At 54.1% G+C, this 19,386-nt stretch overlaps 2 protein-coding genes across 9 annotated transcripts in view; one reads left to right on the top strand and one right to left on the bottom strand.

The window, feature by feature from the left end:
- Positions 1-3,023, top strand: part of TMEM63A (transmembrane protein 63A) — a 37,687-nt gene extending 34,664 nt beyond the window's left edge. For both annotated transcript variants that reach the window (XM_014862367.3, XM_014862368.3), the window contains 3 exons: positions 329-444; positions 790-852; positions 2,089-3,023. In XM_014862367.3, the coding sequence (XP_014717853.1) occupies positions 329-444; positions 790-852; positions 2,089-2,256 (347 nt within the window). In that variant the 3' untranslated portion in view covers positions 2,257-3,023. The remainder of the gene's footprint in view (positions 1-328; positions 445-789; positions 853-2,088) is intronic.
- A 605-nt stretch (positions 3,024-3,628) lies between these two features.
- The window catches only part of EPHX1 (epoxide hydrolase 1), a 51,973-nt gene continuing 36,215 nt past the window's right edge, over positions 3,629-19,386 (bottom strand). For all 7 annotated transcript variants that reach the window (XM_070501470.1, XM_014862372.3, XM_070501468.1 and 4 more), the window contains 7 exons: positions 18,509-18,689; positions 12,404-12,631; positions 11,683-11,812; positions 10,933-11,141; positions 8,850-8,958; positions 4,703-4,828; positions 3,629-4,106 (listed from right to left, as the gene is read on the bottom strand). In XM_070501470.1, the coding sequence (XP_070357571.1) occupies positions 3,905-4,106; positions 4,703-4,828; positions 8,850-8,958; positions 10,933-11,141; positions 11,683-11,812; positions 12,404-12,631; positions 18,509-18,689 (1,185 nt within the window). In that variant the 3' untranslated portion in view covers positions 3,629-3,904. The remainder of the gene's footprint in view (positions 4,107-4,702; positions 4,829-8,849; positions 8,959-10,932; positions 11,142-11,682; positions 11,813-12,403; positions 12,632-18,508; positions 18,690-19,386) is intronic.

Raw genomic sequence — 19,386 nt, 5'->3', positions numbered from 1 at the left:
AGCCTCCATCCTACCTGGCCGGGGACACTGGAGACTGGAGGAAACTGGCTCAGCAAGGAAGTCGGCAAATAGCCACTGACTTGGTGTCCCAGGGCCTGAAATCTGGCCAGGGATAATGCCACCCTTCATGGGTCACTCTGTGCTCCTGGCTGTGAAGACGCCATCCCAGCTGCTGGAGGGGGGCGGGGGGACGCCTTCTCTTTATTTCCTGCCTGAGGGAGCAGTCACACACGGCTCCTGCGCCAGGGTGGCCCCTCTTCCTCAGCAGGGTGAGGGCCAGTGGCAGCCCCTTCCCCCCCCCGCCAAGCTGGCATCCTTTTGTCCCCAGGTCCGATGGCCCCCCCCACCCTGTTCAACCTCCTGGTCGTGCTGCTCACCATCCTCGTCTGCCTGGCCTACACCTGCTTTGGATGCTTTAAGCACCTCAGCCCTCTGAACTACAAGGTAAAGCCCCTCCCCCACCGCTGCCCAGGGCGACCTGGGAGGAGACGGTGGGTTCACCCTCCCCCCGCTCCTCCACCCTTTCTCATGTCAGCATGTCATCAACAGCCTTCTCCGGGTTTTATTTATCCCCGGGGAAGGCGTGGGCGGTTGCCCCTATGTGTAGCTCCGCCCCCACCCCTTCCCCCGCTCCCAGCACTGCCCCCCCATCCTCTCTGGGGCTGCCGCTGGGAGCCTGGTGCCAGCTGGTTCTATTATTCTGGGTGTGAACAGTCTGTTTGTTTGGAGGGTGTTAGTTGAGGAAGATCAGTTTTGTTTGTCATTGCAAGTTTTTGCTGTTATCTGCAGACAGAAGAATCGGCAAGTGACAAAGGAAGCGAGGCAGAAGGCAACGTGCCTGCACCCTTCACAGTGAGTTGTGGTTCTCACCTGGGCACCGAGCCCTTGCAGCGGTCCGACACACGGGCCTGCAGATGTGCTCTCATCATTCTTGTTAAGGTAGAAGTCCTTTGATCACCTGGCAGGCAAGTTTCTGAATTCGTGTCATTTTACAAGGATTCCCTAGTCCCGCTCGATGTTTTACCTCGTGTATGTGAAGCCACAGCTGCCCCTGAGAAGATAATTAGTTTTACCATGATGCATGCCCATCCCCCTTGGTTTCTCTGCCCTGCTCACTGGTCTGCTCTGCCTGCTTAGTGCCTGGTGAGGGCCGGCCTTCGGAGAAGCAGTATGGCAGGCCCTCTGGCCTGATGAAGCTCCATCATGAGATTTCCCCAGCCCCTGTCTGTGGGAGGGCCTCTGCCTGGCACCAAGAGGGTGCCACCAACTCCCCTTTGAATTCAACAAATGAACCTTGCCCCTGCCTTGGAGGAGGGTGCCGTGTTAGGAAGACACCAGGACTCCTTTCCTTCCTGATCCTCCCTTCTTCCTGCCTCCAGCGCCTGCTCCTAGGGCGGGGCTGGGAAAGGAAAGCGGAGCCATGGGACCCCAGGGCTGTGACCGCAGGCTTCCTGACAGACCCAGGGCCAGGACAGCGGCCCATCTCAGCAGCAGCGTTCTTTCCAGTGTCAGGCACTCTTATCAGTGTCTGTCCTTGGACCAGCCCCAGAGGAGAGGGTTCTCAGAAGGATTCATTACCCAGAGGCTCCTGGGTGTGATGTGCCCACCAGACAAGGGATGAGCAGGACAGGTGGATGATGGACATCCCTCAGCCGCAGCCTGTCTGCCCTGCCCGGCAGCTGCAGCCTGGGACTGGGAGGAACCGTAACTTCCATGGGTCCATTCAGCTTCCCGGAAGTTCCACCAACAGCATGCTAAGCCTGTCCCAGATGGATAGACCTGTGTCCTATATAAAGCGAGGAATCTAGATTGCAGTGCTAGGAAGGTTTTGTTTTCTCTGGGAAATCAGTGTGCTTCCTTTTCTGTGATCCCGAGAACTGGGTCAGTGACTGTGTTCTCTGATTAGCTCTGGCTGCTCGGAAATCCTGCCGTTGGCATATTTTGGGTCCCGACGTTCTAAGTTGATGTTATTTCTTTGTGTCCTGTCTGAGCATTGTTCGTGTCCCCCTGCTGGAAGGGGAGGGCAGTGGGGGAGGGTGGAATCTGGTGGCCACCCCACCTGAGCACTGACACCCCATTTGCCTGCAGCCCTATGTGCCCCGGATTCTGAACAGCTTGGCCTCTGAGAGAACAGCCTTGTCCCCGCAGCAGCAGCAGACCTATGGCGCCATCCACAACATCAGTGCGACCATCCCGGGGCAGGGCCTGGCCCAGAGTCCTGCGGCCGAGGTGGCGGCTGCCCTCCAGGAGGCCTGAGGGCGGTGAGCTTCAGGATGGGCCAGGCTCCAGGAGCTGGGAGGTGAGGAGACAGAGGCGGGGAGGCAGCTCGACTCCGACGCCAACCTGGACTTCTTTCCACCTGCTTTCAGCCGCACAGCTCTGAACAGATGGGACCAGGAAGGGGCTCAGGCCCTTGGCTGATGGGGGAGGGTGGGACTGCTGTTGGTGGTGGTCTTTTCTGGTCACAGCAGCTGAGAAGGGAGTCCATGCAGCTCCGTCGCCTGAGGCTGTGCTCATTTCCAGTCCACCTTCTGCACCAGCGTCGAGCTCGAGCTGGGGTGATGTCCCCAGTGATTTTTAGCCACGATCATGTTGGAATTGTGCCCCTCCAGACCCATTACCTCTGATGACTGTGTCGGGTACCAGGGAGAAAGTAACAAGTGGAAAACCTCCCTTCTGAGTGCCCAGACCCCACCTACCCTTTCTGGGCACACACAGCGCCTGATGAGCAAAGAGCCTACAGCAGTCCCGGGCCTGAGACGGGGCCAGATGACACCCGGGCTCATTCCCTCTGGGTATTAACCATCCACCCCGCCCCCGTCTCAGGAGTGAGCTGTGGGGACAGGAAGGGAATGGGCCAGTGCTGGGCTGCAGAGGCTCCTGCAGCTGCACATGCACCTGCGCATCCCGCTATGGGTCTGTGTTCTTGTATCATGTTGCCAGTGAAGCTGTGGCTGGGTCAGGGTCGCCCTGCAGCAGGCAGGGACAATGAGGACCACTAATAAAGTGCCCATTCAGCCAGACTGGTGAGATTCAGCCTCTCCCATCTCGTCAGAGCCGAGTGCCTGGGGTGCAGTCTACATCCCTCAACCCCATCTGTCTGCTCCTTCCAAGGTGGTGGGGGCGGGGGTGCAGGGCTCAGGGCCTCCTCGGAGCCAAGGGCCGGCAGGGGAGAGGAGAAGGGGTGTCTGGGTTGGGTGCAGGGCCGCGCACCACCCTTGAGCTGTAAGCTGGGAAGGAAGGACAGGCAGCCGGTTGCCTTCTCTGTCCCCCTTTGATTCCCGGGGCTGGGAAGCCGCTTTGGGCGCTTGCGCGAGAGCCGCTTCCCTACAGCCCCCAGGGGGCGCCAGAGGCGCGAGTCGGCGCGGTCGGCGCGGCAGTGCGGCCAAGTCCTCCATCCCCCTGCAGACCCCGCCTCGTGGTCCTCAGCCTCGGCCTCTGCTCCCAGCGGCCCCGGGCACTGGGAGGCGGTAAAGCGGCTTCCTGGTGCCGCAGCGGGCCTGTCCTACCCTTCCCAGCGAGGGCGGGGGACCCCCCCTCCCCATGCCGGATGCAGACCCGCCGGCTCCGCGGGAAGGGGAACCCCACGTGGGGTCGCAGAACGCGCGCATCATTTGGTTCCAGCCACTTTTGGAAGTAAAATCATTTATCGTCAAAGCCACGTTGCTTAACACGTGTGTGTTGGGGGTGGGGTGGGCGAGTGCGCGTGCAGGCAGTGAGCACGGGGTGCCAGCGTGGGCAGGGAACAGAAGCAAACTCATTCTCAGAAAATGGGCGTCTGCACCGAGAGAAAACTGGGAGGCCGCCCCCTTGGCAGCCCCACTCCCTCGGGGAGCAGGCCCTGGGAGAATGGGGGCTTCCAGCTGAAGCGGCAGGGGTCGGCAAGGGACCTGCCACGCGGGCGTCACTGCCGCTCCAGCAGCCCGACGAACTTGCGGATGTCCTGAGCCAGCAGCTGTGGCTCCTCGAAGGCGGCGAAATGGCCCCCACGGGGCATGTAGGAATAGGAGATCAGTTTCGGGTACTTGAACTTCACCCAGTTTTCCGGGGCGTGCAACAGCTCACACGGGAAGGCAGCAAAGCCGGTGGGCACATAGACCTTCATCCTGGGTGGGACAAAGATCCCACAGAGGGGTAAGGCTGCTGCCGGCCCCCTCCCCGTCCCCGCAGCAGAGGGTTCAGGGCCTGGGGGAGGGTGCGCTCCCCACCCGAGGGAAGACATAAAGGGAAGGATAGCCCCCGGGTTTAACCACCCCCCTAAATTCCCAGCCACCAAGGGCCCTCTTTTCTGGAAGGGCAGCCCAGGCAGGGGAGCGATAGAGGACAGGCCCAGAGTGGGTGGGACAGCCTCTATTGCGCCTTTCCCTTTGCTGTCGTCTGAGGGTTTCCACACGGGGTTTGGAAAGGGTGCTGGGGAAGTCCCAGACCGTCAGTGCCACACCAGGCCAGCACCCTGGCCCTGGGGGAGGCCTGAATGACATCTAGGCGCCCCCTGTCCCTCCGTGAGCCAGTTCTAAAGGCACAGGGATTTCTCCGAGCTCCTCGACCTTCTTCAGATGGGGTTCTCATTCTCTGTACCCTGTGCACACCGCAGGCAAGGTTTTACCTCTCCCTCATCAAGTGCCCTCCCTTGAGTTCAAAACTGGGTGGACCCTGCCCCGGCCTCGGAGGCCCTCAGAGGCCACGCTCCAGCTGCGCTCACCGCTCGTGCTTGTGGGCCATGTAGCCCTGTCCCAGGTTCTCCTTGTAGAAGCGCTGGGAGGAGGTGATGCTGCCCGTTGTCCAGTAGAGCATGATGTTGGTCAGCAGGTCGTCCAGGGAGAACTTCCTGGGAAAGCAGAAGCGGAAGGCCACTCTCAGTGCCACAGGCAGTTGTACGAGAAACAAGGGCTGCCACCTTCAGACTGGGAGCATGTGCCAGGTGCCTGCCTGTCTCGCTTCCCTCCCCAGACCACACTGCGGTCGGGGTATTATCCCTGTGACGCAGGTAGGCTCGTCCCAGAGTCACCACGACGACAGGTAATGCAGTGCTGACCACATACGAGGCAGGCAACGCTGGCTGTCCGCGTCATCCTGGGTGGTGTCAGCTGACTCCCTCCCCCACCGGCCCCAGAGGTTCGGCCCAGGTGGGAAGGAGCAGATGAGGTCAGGTGAACCCAGGGGCTTTGGGCTGGTGTCTGCCCAGTGTCCAGCAGGACTGAGAGCAGGATGCTGCTGCCCCTGCTCAGAGCTGGTGCCCACTCCTGGCCCTCAGTGCAGGCCGTCCTCAGAGCATCCTCAGGCAGGCCTGCCCCTGCCCAGCCCTGTGCAGACGCTTGTCTCCAGCAGCCTTTGGAGCCCCTGGACTGGCCCTGGCCAGGCACCAGGAGCAGCAGGGCAGCACTAGGGGCTCCTGGGGCATTTTTATTCCCATCTCTGGCTTGTCAGTGTGCCTCCCACCAAACCTGCGTCACCGCAGGAGTGAGCTCTGGGGCCCTGCAGAGACCTCTTCCCTCAGCGTGGGACACCCCTTTTTTCCTCCAGCCTGGGCACTGCTGAGCAGGCAGGCCCCCAGTCCAGGAAGAAATAATCCTTTGGCCCTCACCGTTGGAGCATGTGGTCTGCGGACCCTGGAAAGCCCCACATTCTCCTGGCCCTGCCCGCCCTCAGGCTCTCTCCTCTCCTGGTGCTGGGCTCCCTCACCCCCGGCACCCAGAGCCCCCTGGAGCCCTCCATGGCCTCCCCATCCGTCCACTTCAGCTGCCCACCGGATGAGCTCCTGGGCCTCCACTTCTCCCCTCTGCCCCCCCCCCCCCGACTCACCTTCCTCCATTCTCAGCCCTGCTCCCCGGAGAAACCCCACGCACCCCAGACCCTCTAGCTTCCATGACATCACTCACCCCTTCACTGCCCTCATCCCTGTGGCCTCTGCCACCCAGGACCCACCCAACAGTCCACAGACCCGAGGGGACTCCAGCCCAGCTGACAGGTCCCTTACAACCATGCTCTCCAGTCTCTGCTGCCACCTCCTCGGAGCATCCCAACCCTCGGTGGGTCCTGATGGCCATGTGCCCACCCACAGCCTCCCCCTTCCCTGCCTTCCTCTCTGAGGAAACGCAAGTCCTTGAGCAGCTGCCCCCCAGGCCCTTCCCTGCTTCACCAGGTGCCTCCTGGTCCTGGGCCTGCATCCCCCGTCTGCCTGCTCGGGTCCAGCTCTGTGGGTCCCCTCCTCCCTCCACCACCCACAGTCTAAGCGCCAAATGTCACTGCAGGCCTTCCCCCCCCTCCATGCCCATCCTCTCTCTGCTGCCCCCCCCCCCCCGCCCTGCTCCATTCCCTGTGGACACTGAAACCGTCCGCCTGCGACAGCCCTGCCCAGGCTTCACTGGGGGGCCTCTCACTGGGCTGTCCTCCCGGACTCTCTCTCTCCCTTTGGGGCCTCCTGCAGCCAGTCAGGCTTCTCCCAGCAGCCCTGATGCTGCTCTGTCTACACCCCGTCTGAGCACATCTACCCCACAGTTCCAACTGCTAATTCACCAAGAGCACAGTGGACATAATTTCCTCTGATTTGACCCCACACCTGAGCTCCAGATCCGTTGAGTCCAGTCACCAAGTGGACCTCTCCTCCTGCACATCCTGCCAGCGTCTCCCACTCAGCAGGTCCGAGACAAAATGAGCTCTGCATCTCTGCCAAGCCCCCCCACCCCGACACCACGTGCACACACACACTCATCCACGCAAGTGCACTCGCATGCGTGCACACTCACATGCGTGCACACACTGTGTGCAGACACTTCCACATCCAAATGCACACACACCCACTCACAGGGGCTCCCCGCCTCATCCTCTCCTCCCTGCTCGGTGAATGGCATCTCCAGGCCTCAGCAGCTGTTAGAAACCTCCGTCACTGTGGACGCCTCCCTCTCCTGGCCCCACCAAGCCCCGGCTGTCCTCACGCCCTTTCCCACCCATCCCCTCACAGGAGAGGAGGCCCTGCTCCTGTCCCCGCTGCCTGGGTTAGAGACCATTTGCTGCTCCCCAGCTCTCGGGCGGTTAGTTTAGCTGGTTCTTCAGAAGCCAATTTACCAGAAATGGCCAATTTCCTGAATTTACTTGTTTGCTTCAGCTATTTAGATGCAGTTGGTCAATTCTATTTTCGTCCTCGGAACCACATTTTAAGGAATGTTCAGTCCCCCTCTGCCCTGCTCCCAACTAGGGCAGCTCAAGACGGGGACAGAGACAGGGGGTCTGAGGGGCAAAGCAGGGGCAGACAGGAAGTATGAATATTAACTAGTGGAACCTGAAGAATTTGTAAGAAGAGAGGCTTCTCAGAGATGAAGAATATAATCAAGTGACATCTTCATATTTACGAATATATTCCTCTTAGTCCTTACTCCCTCCTCTCTGAAATCCGGATCTCTAGCTATAGCAGCACAGAGCAGGAACAGAGATAAAATGAGCATTTGTTTAAATGCAATTCTGATGACAAATGAAACCTGAATAGTTACCACAAACACTTGAACCTTGTGAACTGGCTTGCATCGAGTTGGCCAAATGCTCCTCCCTCCCCCGTGGCTCTGAGTGCAGCTTGAAAACCACAACCACAGTGTGCACCTGCTGCAGTTGGTGATCTTCCCGAACACGGATCTGACTGTGTCTGTGCCCTGCTCAGAGCTTTGCTGCTCCCTGTAGCTGGGCAGGAGCTCTGGAGGGGCCCAGGGGGCAGGCCGGGGAGCCTCCCATCTGGCTCCAGGTATCTGTGCACATGGAGCACAGGCAGGCCCTTGCCAAGGTGCTCCTGGTGGCGCTCCATTGAGCCTGGTCCTGCCCAGTGGGGAGGAGAAACAGATCCCGGGGTGGGGGCTCCTGAGGCTCTTGGAGGACCTGCCTGCGGGAACAAGTTCACGGTCTGGCCCCATGTGCCTGCTCCAGCATCCAGACAACCCACTTTTTCCAAGCACACCTTACATTTTAACCACTGCTGCCATTGCTTCTGCTTTTCCCTCTGGCTAATTTCCCTTCTTCCACCCTTTCCACCCAGCAAACTCCTACTCATCCTTCAAGGCTCAGATCAGATAGATTCCCCCAGTGATTTCCCCTCCTCTTTCTCTGCACTCCCACAGTCCTTTGCATGTGTCTTTAGAGTTCATTCATCCAACAAACATTTCTTGAGCACTTAGTGTATTCCGGGCCCTGTTCCAGGGGCTGTGGCTGGGGCACAGCCCAGACAAGTCCCACCCCTGAGGCGGGACTCAGTCCCACTCAGTCTCTATTCCCCACCCCCAGCACTATGTCTGAAGGAATGCAGAGAGGCCTGGGTCCTGGAGAAGGTAGGTCAGGGCTGAACCTGATGAATCTGAGTCAGGCAGGGACCGGGGAGTCACGCGCTGTGGAGGCTGCAGCCTCTAAGGTCCCGGGAGGCGGGACAGCCCCGCCCCCCAGTCTTTCTGCAGCCACCCTCTGGGATGGGCTTCCACACATGTGCACTCCTGTGGCCCAGGGGTTCAGGAGGTCAGGGTCCTGACTGCACCGCCTCTTGGCAGTGAAAGGGCGCTCACTGCCCTCTGGACCCCTTGATCCCAGGAGAGCTGTTTGGAGCACAGACAGCCTCCAGCTCTGCATCGTGTTCTGGACGACCCTGCTGTGAGGCTTGTAGCAAATCACTAGACCTCTCTGTGCCTCAGCTTCCTTATCCAGAAATCAGGGCTACACAGGTCACAGGATAAGGATCTGTGGGTCATCCCACAACACATGGAACTTGCTGACCGTCCCACCCAGATAAAGCCACCAGAGATGAGGATGGAGAGGAGGGTGATGGTGAGGAAGGTGCGGCCGGGACGGGGTGACAGCAGGGGTGGGTGGGGGCTCACCTCTCCAGGCCTCCATCCTCCAGGTCTCGGAACTCCGACTTGGTCCAGGTGGAAAACTTCTCTAGAATATAGGCAGCCAGTCCCACGGGAGAGTCATTGAGAGCGCAGCCTGGAGTGGGAAGAAGCGAGGGAGCGACTCAGGCCTGGGGCCAGGGAGCTGGGCGTCAGGACTGAGGGGTGGCATGGGCCCCCCAGAGTGGCAGGAAGCCCAAGTCGGAGCACAGCTCTGCCCCAGCTCTCAGGGTACTCCTGCGCCCCACTTACTTAACCCTCGGCCCGAAAGAAGGGACAATACCTCCACTCCCTCATGGGGATTCATTCCCTATAGGGGCAGCTTCCTGCAAACTGAAGGGTCTATGACTCTGGGTTTTGTTAGACCCAAATGAGAACTATATCCGAATGCCATTTTTTAAAAGGTGGGCTTTTTGTTTATATGCTATGCTTAATGAAAAATGAGAAACCACCTAGAAGTCTAAAATAGGGGATCAGTTATAAGTAAATACTGACCCACCCTAAGCTAAAATACTGGGCAGGCATTAAAAATGGCTGGGACGCCAGCACAGATGAATCTCACGAAGACAAGACTGAGCAAAAGGAGCCAGACTCAAAAGAATCCTACTGTAGGATGCCATTTCATACAATGTGCAAAAACAGGCAGGGCCACTGTCTGTCAGACGTCAGGAGCGTGGTTACCCCGGGGCGGGGTGGTGGGTAGTGCCTGGAAGAGGCCACAGGGGCTTCTGGGCTGGTGGGTCATGTTCTGTTTCTTGACGTGAGTGCTAGTTATATGGACAGATTCCACTTAGGAACATTCATCAACCCAACTGTTCGCAAGCTCTCTTGAAGGCTGGGGGGAGTGGCGGTGGGGACGGACGAGAGGTCACAGGTGACTGGCTTTTCCACTTTGTGCTTTTTGCAGGTTTCAATTTTTTGACACTGAACATAGATTACTTTTATCATCAGAGAAAAAAATCTGGTTTTAGAAAGCGGTATGATTATTATCATGAGCTCCTAATGTGTGTAGGAGAGACTATCATGAAAACTTTATAAATGACTCTGAAATGGGCAAAGCGACTCCTGGGCGTCCTCTGAGTGGGACTCGGAGTTACCTAGGGGACCCTTCTGGGTCATCTGATTTATTGGGGTCCCCTCTGCTCTTGTCCTCCAGCTCTTTGACAACTCTGTAAATTGTAGAAAACTGAGAGTAATGCAAACGGTTCTTGTTCACAGAGAAGCAAATGAATTTTGTCCAGAGAGTAAATCTTAAAATTTCTCATCACAGGGAAAAAAAATACTTTTTTTTCTTATATTTATATGAGATGGTGGAGGCAAACTAAACTTATTGTGGTAATCATGGCACGTTATACGTAATTCCAGGCACGATGCTACACTCCGTAAACATAGACAGTGCCGTCACTCAGTCACATCTCAAAAAAAAGCTCAAAGGAAAAAATTCTGTCCAGTGCAGATTTAGTTGATGACTAGTCTGTGCGTTTTGGCAAATTTCACGTCGATTAGCAAATTAATTTTAGTGTTCCTAATTGCCTTTGAATTGCTTTGTGTTGTTTTACGTTTTACCTGGTCCTTTATTAATTAATGAGTTAAAATCTACATGTGTTCATTCTGTATTTTTATCAATGTATCTTTTTAAGTGTTTTCATCTTTTTTTAAGGTAATCATCCCTCAACAGGGCCCTGGGGGCAGAAATGGTTGCTGGGTCCTCCCTCACTGTCATGGGGAGCTCTCCCCAGGTGCGGGGGCACCTCTCTCCATCCCCCACAGTCCTAGAGCTGAAAGCCCCCAGGCTTCTCCTCCCCCATTGCTCTCCATCCTTCTGCTTCTTCCTGGAGGATGCAGGCTCAGGGATGGAGGAATCAAGCGTCAAACCATGAGGAGTATTGAATCCACGAAATGGAGTTGTTTGGGGATTTGACGACCATGCGTCAACTCACTTCCGTGGTGAGATGCAGTCTATGGGTCGAAGGGGCCCGAGTTCTTCACAGGAGTTTGCAGCTGTGAGCAGCGTCCTGCCCTCACCCCCTGGGGAAGAAGGCCCCGGGGCCGGGCTGCCCCCAGTGCTCACCCACGGTGTCGGGCTTGGTGGCCTGGATGTGCATGTAGCCGCTCTCCCTCATTAGGCTGTAGAAGACCTTCTCCTTGAAGGGGTACATCAGCTCCACATCCTTTTGGGTGTAGCCGAAAAGCCCCGCGAAATGCCGTCCCAGGGGAAGGGTCAGGGTGTAGAAACTTCTTAAAACGAAAGCCATGTTCAAGTGCAGGCCTTTCACGTGGCTGAGGGCAGAGAGGGGCGAGGTGAGGCCGGGCTGGCATCAGGGAAAGGGGGAGGGAAGAGACAGAGGAGGAAGGGGCCACCAGGCCGAGGAGCACAGAGCCAGCCCCCTTCAGCATCTGCCCCTCTGGAGGGGCCACCTGAGGTGGAGGAGCGGGTTGGGAAGAAAATACAGAGTTTCTAGAAAGTTCCAGTCAGCTCTCCCAGGGCTTGGTCCATCAGAAAGGTCCACTCTCTGACCTTCCCTTCCTCTAACAGGCCCTCTCTGCCTGGGCATCTGGCCCACAGGCACCAACCGTGTGTGACACCGAATGGAGGGTGGATCCGTGTCGAAGTGCCCCTGGTGGAGCTGAACGACAGGGGCCCCTCCCTCCTCTCCCCTGGGCCCACAAACATCCTGCCTGGCAAGGGGGCGCTCCAAGGCTCAGAGACTATGCCCAGGCAGGGCCTGGCATGCATAACCCTGCACGCTGCACAGATGTCCGCCTCATAGAGGCTGTGTGCGCGCGCACACACACACACACACCTGAAAGGGATCCTCACCTGGGCACCAGCTGGGCTATGTTGGTACAGATCAAGGCCCCCCAGTCCCCTCCTTGAACATAGAATTCCTGGAAGCCCAGCCGCAGCATCAGCTTATAGAAGATCCTGGCAGTGGCCACGGTGTTAAAGCCTGGTTGTGAGGGGAGGAGAACAGCGTGGAGTCACTCCCTGGGTCCTCCCAGCATCCTGTGACGTTCCTCATACCTGCCCTGCCCCGGGCTGAGCTAAGAGCAGCTCACAGGAGGTGAGAAGGGATCCTGGGTGCCCAGGGCCTGCCCTGGTAGAGAGGGAGAGTGAGTGGACAGCCAGGCTACGAGGGCAGGTGACAGGCTAAGGCCAGCCCCGGGGGACCTCTGTGGGCCCACACGGCATGCGGGGCTTGGTCAGCCTGGAACCGGCCGGGCCCAGAGGTGGACCTGCCCCTGCGTGATGAGCCTGGTGGAACACTAGCGTCCAGGCCCTGGAGCCAGCACTAGACAGTCGAGGCCTCGACCCTGAGAGTCGTGACTCGGCCCGGTCTCTCGCCACCGCACTCCTCCGGTCCTGAGAGGACATGCTGGCCTTCGGGTGTGACATAAATGCCCTCCTTGCTTCTCCTCCCTCCAGTTTCAGACCCTCCTTCCTGGGACTTTCCTCTGCCCCCGCCAGTGGCCCCCTCATCCTCCCAGGAGGGACTGGTGGCTGAGGCACGGTGTTCCGTGGCCCCCAGCGGTCCTCGTACCCTTCTTGGAGGACGCCTCTGAGAAGCCGTAGCCAGGAATGCAAGGGCAGATGACTTCAAAAACATGCTCGTCGCCCAGGCCGTGGCTCTTGGGGTCAGTGAGGAACGGGATGATCTTATAAAACTCGTAGAAGGAGCCGGGCCAGCCGTGCACCATCAGCAAGGGCTTTGGGGTGCGGCCAGAGGGCAGCTGCGGGGGCTTCACGTGGATGAAGTGGATGTCCAGCCCTAGGGGGACAGAGCAGAGTCAGGGCAGGGCAGAGGGTGCAGTCCCCAAGACGGCCCTCAGGGTCTCAGGCCAGGCTCTGCCCCTTCCGGGGCTCAGAGGGCCCCCAGAGGGTGGATCACAGCGATACCAGCAACCTTGGTTGAGCGCTTCCCCCCGGGCTCCAGCCACGTGGTGCCCTGCTCAGCCTTCACAGCCACCCTGTGAGGGGGATCCTGTCATTAGGCCCCTTTCACCCCAGAACATGAGCCCGTGCAGCCAGCGCCGGGCTGCTGGAGCACCAGCACTGCTGTGTTCCCAGAGCCCAGAGCAGCCCTTGGCCCACGGCGGGGCTCAATGACCACTTGTTCAATAATTTACAAATTAGGGGAAAAGCTCTTTATATCCAGCAACAGACAATTACATAGATTATAGTTTAACCGTATACTGGAATACAATACAGTCATTTAAAATGACAGTGTAAATATGTATTTATCCAACATGGAAAACAGTTCCATACATACTGCTAAGCAGTAAAAGTGAATTATCAAGTCATAGCCACCGCATGGTCCAACTTCTGTAAAGCCTCACATATATGCATATATTCGTACTGTGAGTATATGGATTCCAAAGTCTGGAAGGATAAACTACAAAAATGTAAAAAGTAGCTCTCTCTTTTTACAGAATTTCAAGTGAATCATCTTCCTTTTTGTGTCATCTGTACTTTATCATTTTTTGACAATGGAGAAATTTTTTAAAGTAGAGGGCTGGCCACCTGGAATACCATCCTAGGCAAGGGCAACGGAATAGATCCCAGGGGTCTCCAGAGTCCCTGTGAGAGCCCCTCCCTAGGAAGTGGCCCAACAGTCCCTGGTGTGCACGGTCAACCCAGCCAGGGGGCTGTCACACCTGGAGCCCTCCGCCACAAGGGCTGACGTTGACAGCACGGTCTAGCTAAGGTTCTGGTAGAAAACAGAAAAAATACACAAACCAAAGGGGAAAAGTCACCTATAATCTCACCATCTGAAGAGAACACTGCGTTGTCCTTCCAGACTTTTTTAAAAAAATAAATTTCATATTTTGAAATAGTTTTAGATTTATAGAAAAATAGTGACAATAGTACAGGGCATTCCCATCCACCCTGACCCAATTTCCCCTGGTATTAACACCTTCTGTTGCTATGGAACACTTGTTACATTTTGCTACAATAGATGAACCAGTACTGATAACGTTGTTATTAACTAAACTCCGGACGTTATTCAGATTTCCTTAGGGTTTTTTTTTTGTTTTTATTCATTTTTTAATTTTGTGATAGTAAGAACATTGAACATGGAATCTACCCTCCTCACAGTGTGTAAATGTGCACGACAGTACTGTTGTTATCTGTAGGTACAATGTAACACAGCGGACCTCCAAACTTCCTCACCCTGCATAACTGAAACTTTACGCCCGTTTATCAGCGACTCCCCATTTTCCCCACCTCCCATTCTACTCTCTGCCTTTACGAGCCTGACAATTTTAGATACCGCATAGAAGCGGAATCATGCAGTATTTGTCCTTCTGTGACTGGCTTATTTCACTCAGCATACTGTCCTCAGGGTTCACCCATGTTGTCACATACTGTAGGATTTCCTTCTCTTTTAAGGCTGAATAATATTGGTATATACATACAGTGGAATATGACTCAGATTGCCTTAGTTTCTACCTAATGTCCTTTTTCTGTTCTAGGATCCCATCTGGGAGACCACATTACCTTAGTTGTCATGTCTCCTTAGGCTCCTCTTGGCTGCGACAATTCAGACTTTATTTTAAATACTTAGAGAACACAACTTTCTTTTAACAAAAATAGACCTCTACATTCATTCTATTTTGGAACCTTCTTTTTTTCACTTAATATATCCTGCGTGTCCTTCTATGTTGCTAAGTTTATTCTCATTCTAAAGTTTATTTTAGTATGGGATCTTACCTCCTTTGGAACACGCTGCATGACGTGAGGTTATTTTTGATTCAAACTCTACCCCATTATCCTTTGAGCTGAAATTAGGGAAAAAGTGCACACATGTGTACATTCTCGCGTGTGCACGGGCCATCCTGCAAGCGCATATGAGAGAAGCAAAAGCTGGTGGCTGGGCGAAGGGCCCAGGGAGATTTTCTTTTCACTGAGTATCCTTCCATACTTTTTGAATTTTAAAAATTAAGAAAAATGTTAAAAGCCCATACTTCCTAATTTGCCCTAAGAGGCCCCCCTTCCCTTTGAGGAGGAAACGCTCTCCCGGTTTCTCAACAGGTCTGTGGGGCCCACAGATGCCCCATGCCCAGGCTGCTGGGTCAGAATCGAGGAGCAGAGCAGGGCTCAGAGGGCAGCACTGGGCCTGGCGGGGCAGTGAGGGGAGGGTGTGGGATGGGGGATCACGGCCCAGCGCCCGAGCTGGGACAGCGGCCGGGGGCGAAGGAAAAAGAGACAGGCTGGGGGTCTGGAGAGCTAGGTTCTGGCCCTGACCCTCTACCTCCCTGACTCTGGCAACACCCTCCTCCTCTCTGGAGGTGACAGGCTGGGCTTCCACTGAGGCCTCCGAGGCCGCCACCTGCTCTCAGACTCTCTGAGAACAGAGACCGCCCTGTGGTGGGCGGCCCAGGACGGACATGTGAAGCTCATCACAGAACAGAGAAGTGACAGGAACAGGGAAGCCCGATAATGAGGCCAGTAGAGACCAGGACAGAACGCGGGGGCTCAGAGGCTGAGGCTTGAGCAGCCCGGGGCACAGGGGTCAGTGCAGGGGCAGAGAGGACCCCGAAAAGGCCTAAACATGAGGGAGGAGGATGGCAGCAGAGAGAGAGCAAGGAGGGAGGCCCTCTTAGACTGACCCCAGCCTGGGGAGCCAGGAAAAGAGAAGTGCTGAAGGCTCGCTGGCCGGGGTGGGGCGGCCAGCTGGCACTGTGGGGGCTGGACAGAGAGCAGGTGGGCCCAGCAGGAGGGCTCCACACTGCAGGGACCAGGGCCGAGGGCGCTGCCAGCCTGGGGAAGCGACTGAGGCGCAGTGGGTTCAGTCATAGCAGGCAGCTGTCTGGGATGGACCCAAGGCCAGAAATCGCCCCCTCTGGAGCACTTGCACCCTGTGAGAGGGTTTGTGTTGTAAACACTCAACACGCTGTGGTGTCCTGAGGAACAGTGGAGATGGTCCAGTGGGGTAGGCTTTCCCACATTTGCAGCCTCTAAAACAGCCCTTTTGTGCCTCTTGTCTCTGGGTTTTTGAACAGGCTGTTCCCTCTTCCTCCTGGACCACTTTCCCCACACACTTGCCAAACTCCTAGCTATCCTTTAAGTCTCAGTTTAGATGCCACCTCCTCCAGGAAGCCTTCCCTCACACTCTCGGCAGCATGGGGGGCTCACAAAGCTCCCGGGGCCTCCTCCCTCAGAGCACCCCTCACCGTGGGCTGTAATTGCCCCTGAGCAGCCTGCAAGCTGTGAAGGCAAAGACCCTGTCCTCTCTGACTCCATGGCCCCAACCCCAGCAGAGTGCCTGGGTACAGGGGTACCCTGTCAATATCTGCTGGATGGGCACTAAAGAGCGGGGGCAAGAGAGAGATCCGAGTCAACCCACGGACGCGGGGCAGTCTCGACCAGGGGGCCCGATGGCGGTCTTTGGAAATGACACACGAGGCACTGTGTGCACTCGGGTTTGGAGGAAGCGGCTTAGATTCTATTGGGCTCAGGACAAAAGACAGCAAAGTCCCCTAAAGGGCACAGCAACACTCAGCTTATATTTAAAATGATTCTTCAACTTATTACAGTTACAGATTTCAAGATCTACTTCTTCATCAAGCATTTGAGTTCAACTTGCAAATATCATTCCATATATTTCTTAATCTAGCAGATGCTGACAGCCATTCTCCAGGGAGCTTGGATTCGTAGGTGGTTGCATTTCTCTACTTGCTCAATGACACCCCTTTAAACATTGTATCATTTTAATTTCCTTGTTAAGAACTTCAGTTGATCTGACCGACCCATACATCTTTCACATACTTTAAGTAATTCTTAGAATTTTAATAAATTAAATTTATAAATATGGTGAGGCTTAAATCTTCCAATACTGCATACAAACTCAGGAAGATTTCCGTATAAAATCACAGATCTAAATCTGCTACTTAATTACACATTTAAAATTAGAACTCAAAAGTTTTATCTGTTGCTTGAAAAGGCCAAATTCTCTTAAACATTACCGTTATTTAAAATTCCAAACATGCACCATTTCTTCAACATAAAAAATTAATAGTATGGCAACACACAGAATAGGAGGAAATATTTGCAAATCACACACCCAATACGGGATTAATATCCAGAATATATGGAGAACTCCTAAAACTCAGCAACAACAGCAAAACAAACAACTTGATTCAAAAACGGACAAGGGATTTGAATAGACATTTCTCCAGAGAAGATATGCAAATGGCCAAAAAGCACATGAAAAGATGTTCAACATCATTGATCATTAGAGAAATGCAAATCAAAACCACAATGAGATGCTACCTCACACCCCTTAGGATGGCTACAACTTAAAAAAAAAACCAAAAACAGAAAATAACAAGTATTGACAAAGATGGGGAGAAACTGGGCCTCACCCATTGCTGGTGGGAATTTAAAATGGTCCAGCTGTTGTGGAAAACATTATGACAGTTCCTCAAAAAATTGAACATAGAATTACTATTTGACCCAGCAATTCTGCTTGTGGGTCTATACCCAAAATAACTGAAGCAGGAAGATGAGCAGATGTTTGTACACCCATACTCATAGCAGCATTATTCACTACAGCCAAAAAGTGGAAGCAACCCAAGCGTCCATCGACAGAGAAACGGATAAACAAAACGTGGTTCAATACACACAAAGGGTTATTATTCAGCCTTAAAAAGGAAGGAAATTCTGACATGTGCTTCAACATGGATGAACCTTGAGGACATTATGCTGAGTGCAACAAGCCAGCCAGAGGGACAAATTTTCTGTGATTCCACTCACATGAGCTACTCAGATACAGAATTCAGACTTAAATTCATAGAGACAGAAAGTGGAATGGTGGTTTCCAGAGGCTAGGGAGAGAGGAAAATGGGAGTTACTGTTTACTGGGTACAGAGTTTCTGTTTTGCAAAGTAAGAAAAGTTCTGAAGGTGGATGACAGTGACAGTTGCATAGCAATGTAAATGTACTTAATGCCACTGAACTGTGGCATTCACTTGACAGTGTTCACTTAATGATTAAAATGGTCAATTTTATGTTATGTATATTTTACACAATTAAAAATAAATAAGTAAAAATTTTAAATTAACAGCATGAGTTTGATTTTCTTAAACATTTCTAAATTTGATTCTAAATCTTTCTGGGATTAAAAAATGCTTTTCCACTAAGGAAACTATCACTTCATCCCAAGTGATCTTGAGGTTACCTTCCCAAGAAAATTTTGAGAGACACCCTCTCTTCCAGGTGAAGTGGTGTGACAACCTATGATCTAGTTGGGACATGAGGTTTAGAGATACAGAGACAGAACAACGTTTCTTAGGACCTCGACTGGCAGGCTGAGTACCCTTTAACAGTCACAATATGGTGGACTCCAAAACCTCAAGGAGGGGCTGAGCTGACCAAGGCCATTCCCATCTCTCAAAGACTGTTCCACCACTCGACTGGATCCTGCATTTCTTTGGTTTTTCAATTATTTCCTGTCTAGCTCTAAAGACCATAGATTTGTGGGATTTTGCAATATTTTTGCATCCTGGTGAGGTTACACCTTATAAATACGTTTCAGTGACCAAAAACTGGGTTCTGGGTCTCCCCAGCTTCGTCTAAGTCGGGCGTCTAAGAAGGCCGTTCCTGGGACGTACGATGCCCTCCGGCTGGTGTTTTGGAAACGTACCTTCAATCTTGGTCTTGAAGTGGGGGTATCTGTTGAGAATCTCCACCTGTTTCTTCCAGTCAAATTCATTCCGCCAGTAGGAGACGATTTGCTTCAGATAGTTGGAGTTGAAACCGTAGTGGAAGCGGCTGTCCTCCAATGGCGGGGTCAAACGGGCCTTGTCGATCCTCTGGTGTAAGTCCTGGAGCAAAACGCAGGACCCCAAGGGGACGGGGTGGGTGGGGCAGAGCACAAGAGAAACTCTGTTTCCAGAAGACAGAGCTCACGCTGCAGCCACAGGACACTGTGCCACAGAAGAGGCCAAGCCAAGCTCATGGGAGAGCGGGAGGGGAGCGGGCGTCGGTCTGGAGGCCGCGCTCAGGGTGTCAGGCTTGTCCCAGAAGAAACCTCCTGTTCCCCACGACAGCGGCTCTTCCCACAACATATGTGTCCTCACTTTCGACTCCAGGTTTACCTCTCATCTCTCAGTTTTTAAATGTATGAACAATACACAATACGTATCTTTAAGTTTTCTAGCCTTAGCAGGTAACATATAGCAGGGGCTGGCAAATCTTTTTGTAAAGGGTTAGAGAGTAAATATTTTAAGCTTTTTGAGCTGCAACTACTCCACTCTGTCCGTGTAGTGTGGAAGCAGCCGTGGACAATATGTGGACGAATGGACGTGGCTGTTTTCCAATAAAACCTTACTTATGGACACCGAAATTTGAATGCCATATAATTTTCACATGTCATGAGAAATTATTCTTATTTTGATTTTTTCCAACCGTTTAAAGATGTAAAAACTATTCATAGCATGGGGGCTGTACAAAAACAGGTGGCCGGGTGGATGCGCCCCATTGACTCAATGATGCATTATAACTCAGTTGGTATGAAAATTA

This window comes from Equus asinus, chromosome 30 (genome assembly GCF_041296235.1).
Source record: "Equus asinus isolate D_3611 breed Donkey chromosome 30, EquAss-T2T_v2, whole genome shotgun sequence".
Lineage (NCBI taxonomy): Eukaryota > Metazoa > Chordata > Mammalia > Perissodactyla > Equidae > Equus > Equus asinus.
The sequence above is the reverse complement of the archived record's forward strand: the minus strand, read 5'-3'. Positions and strand labels throughout refer to the sequence as shown.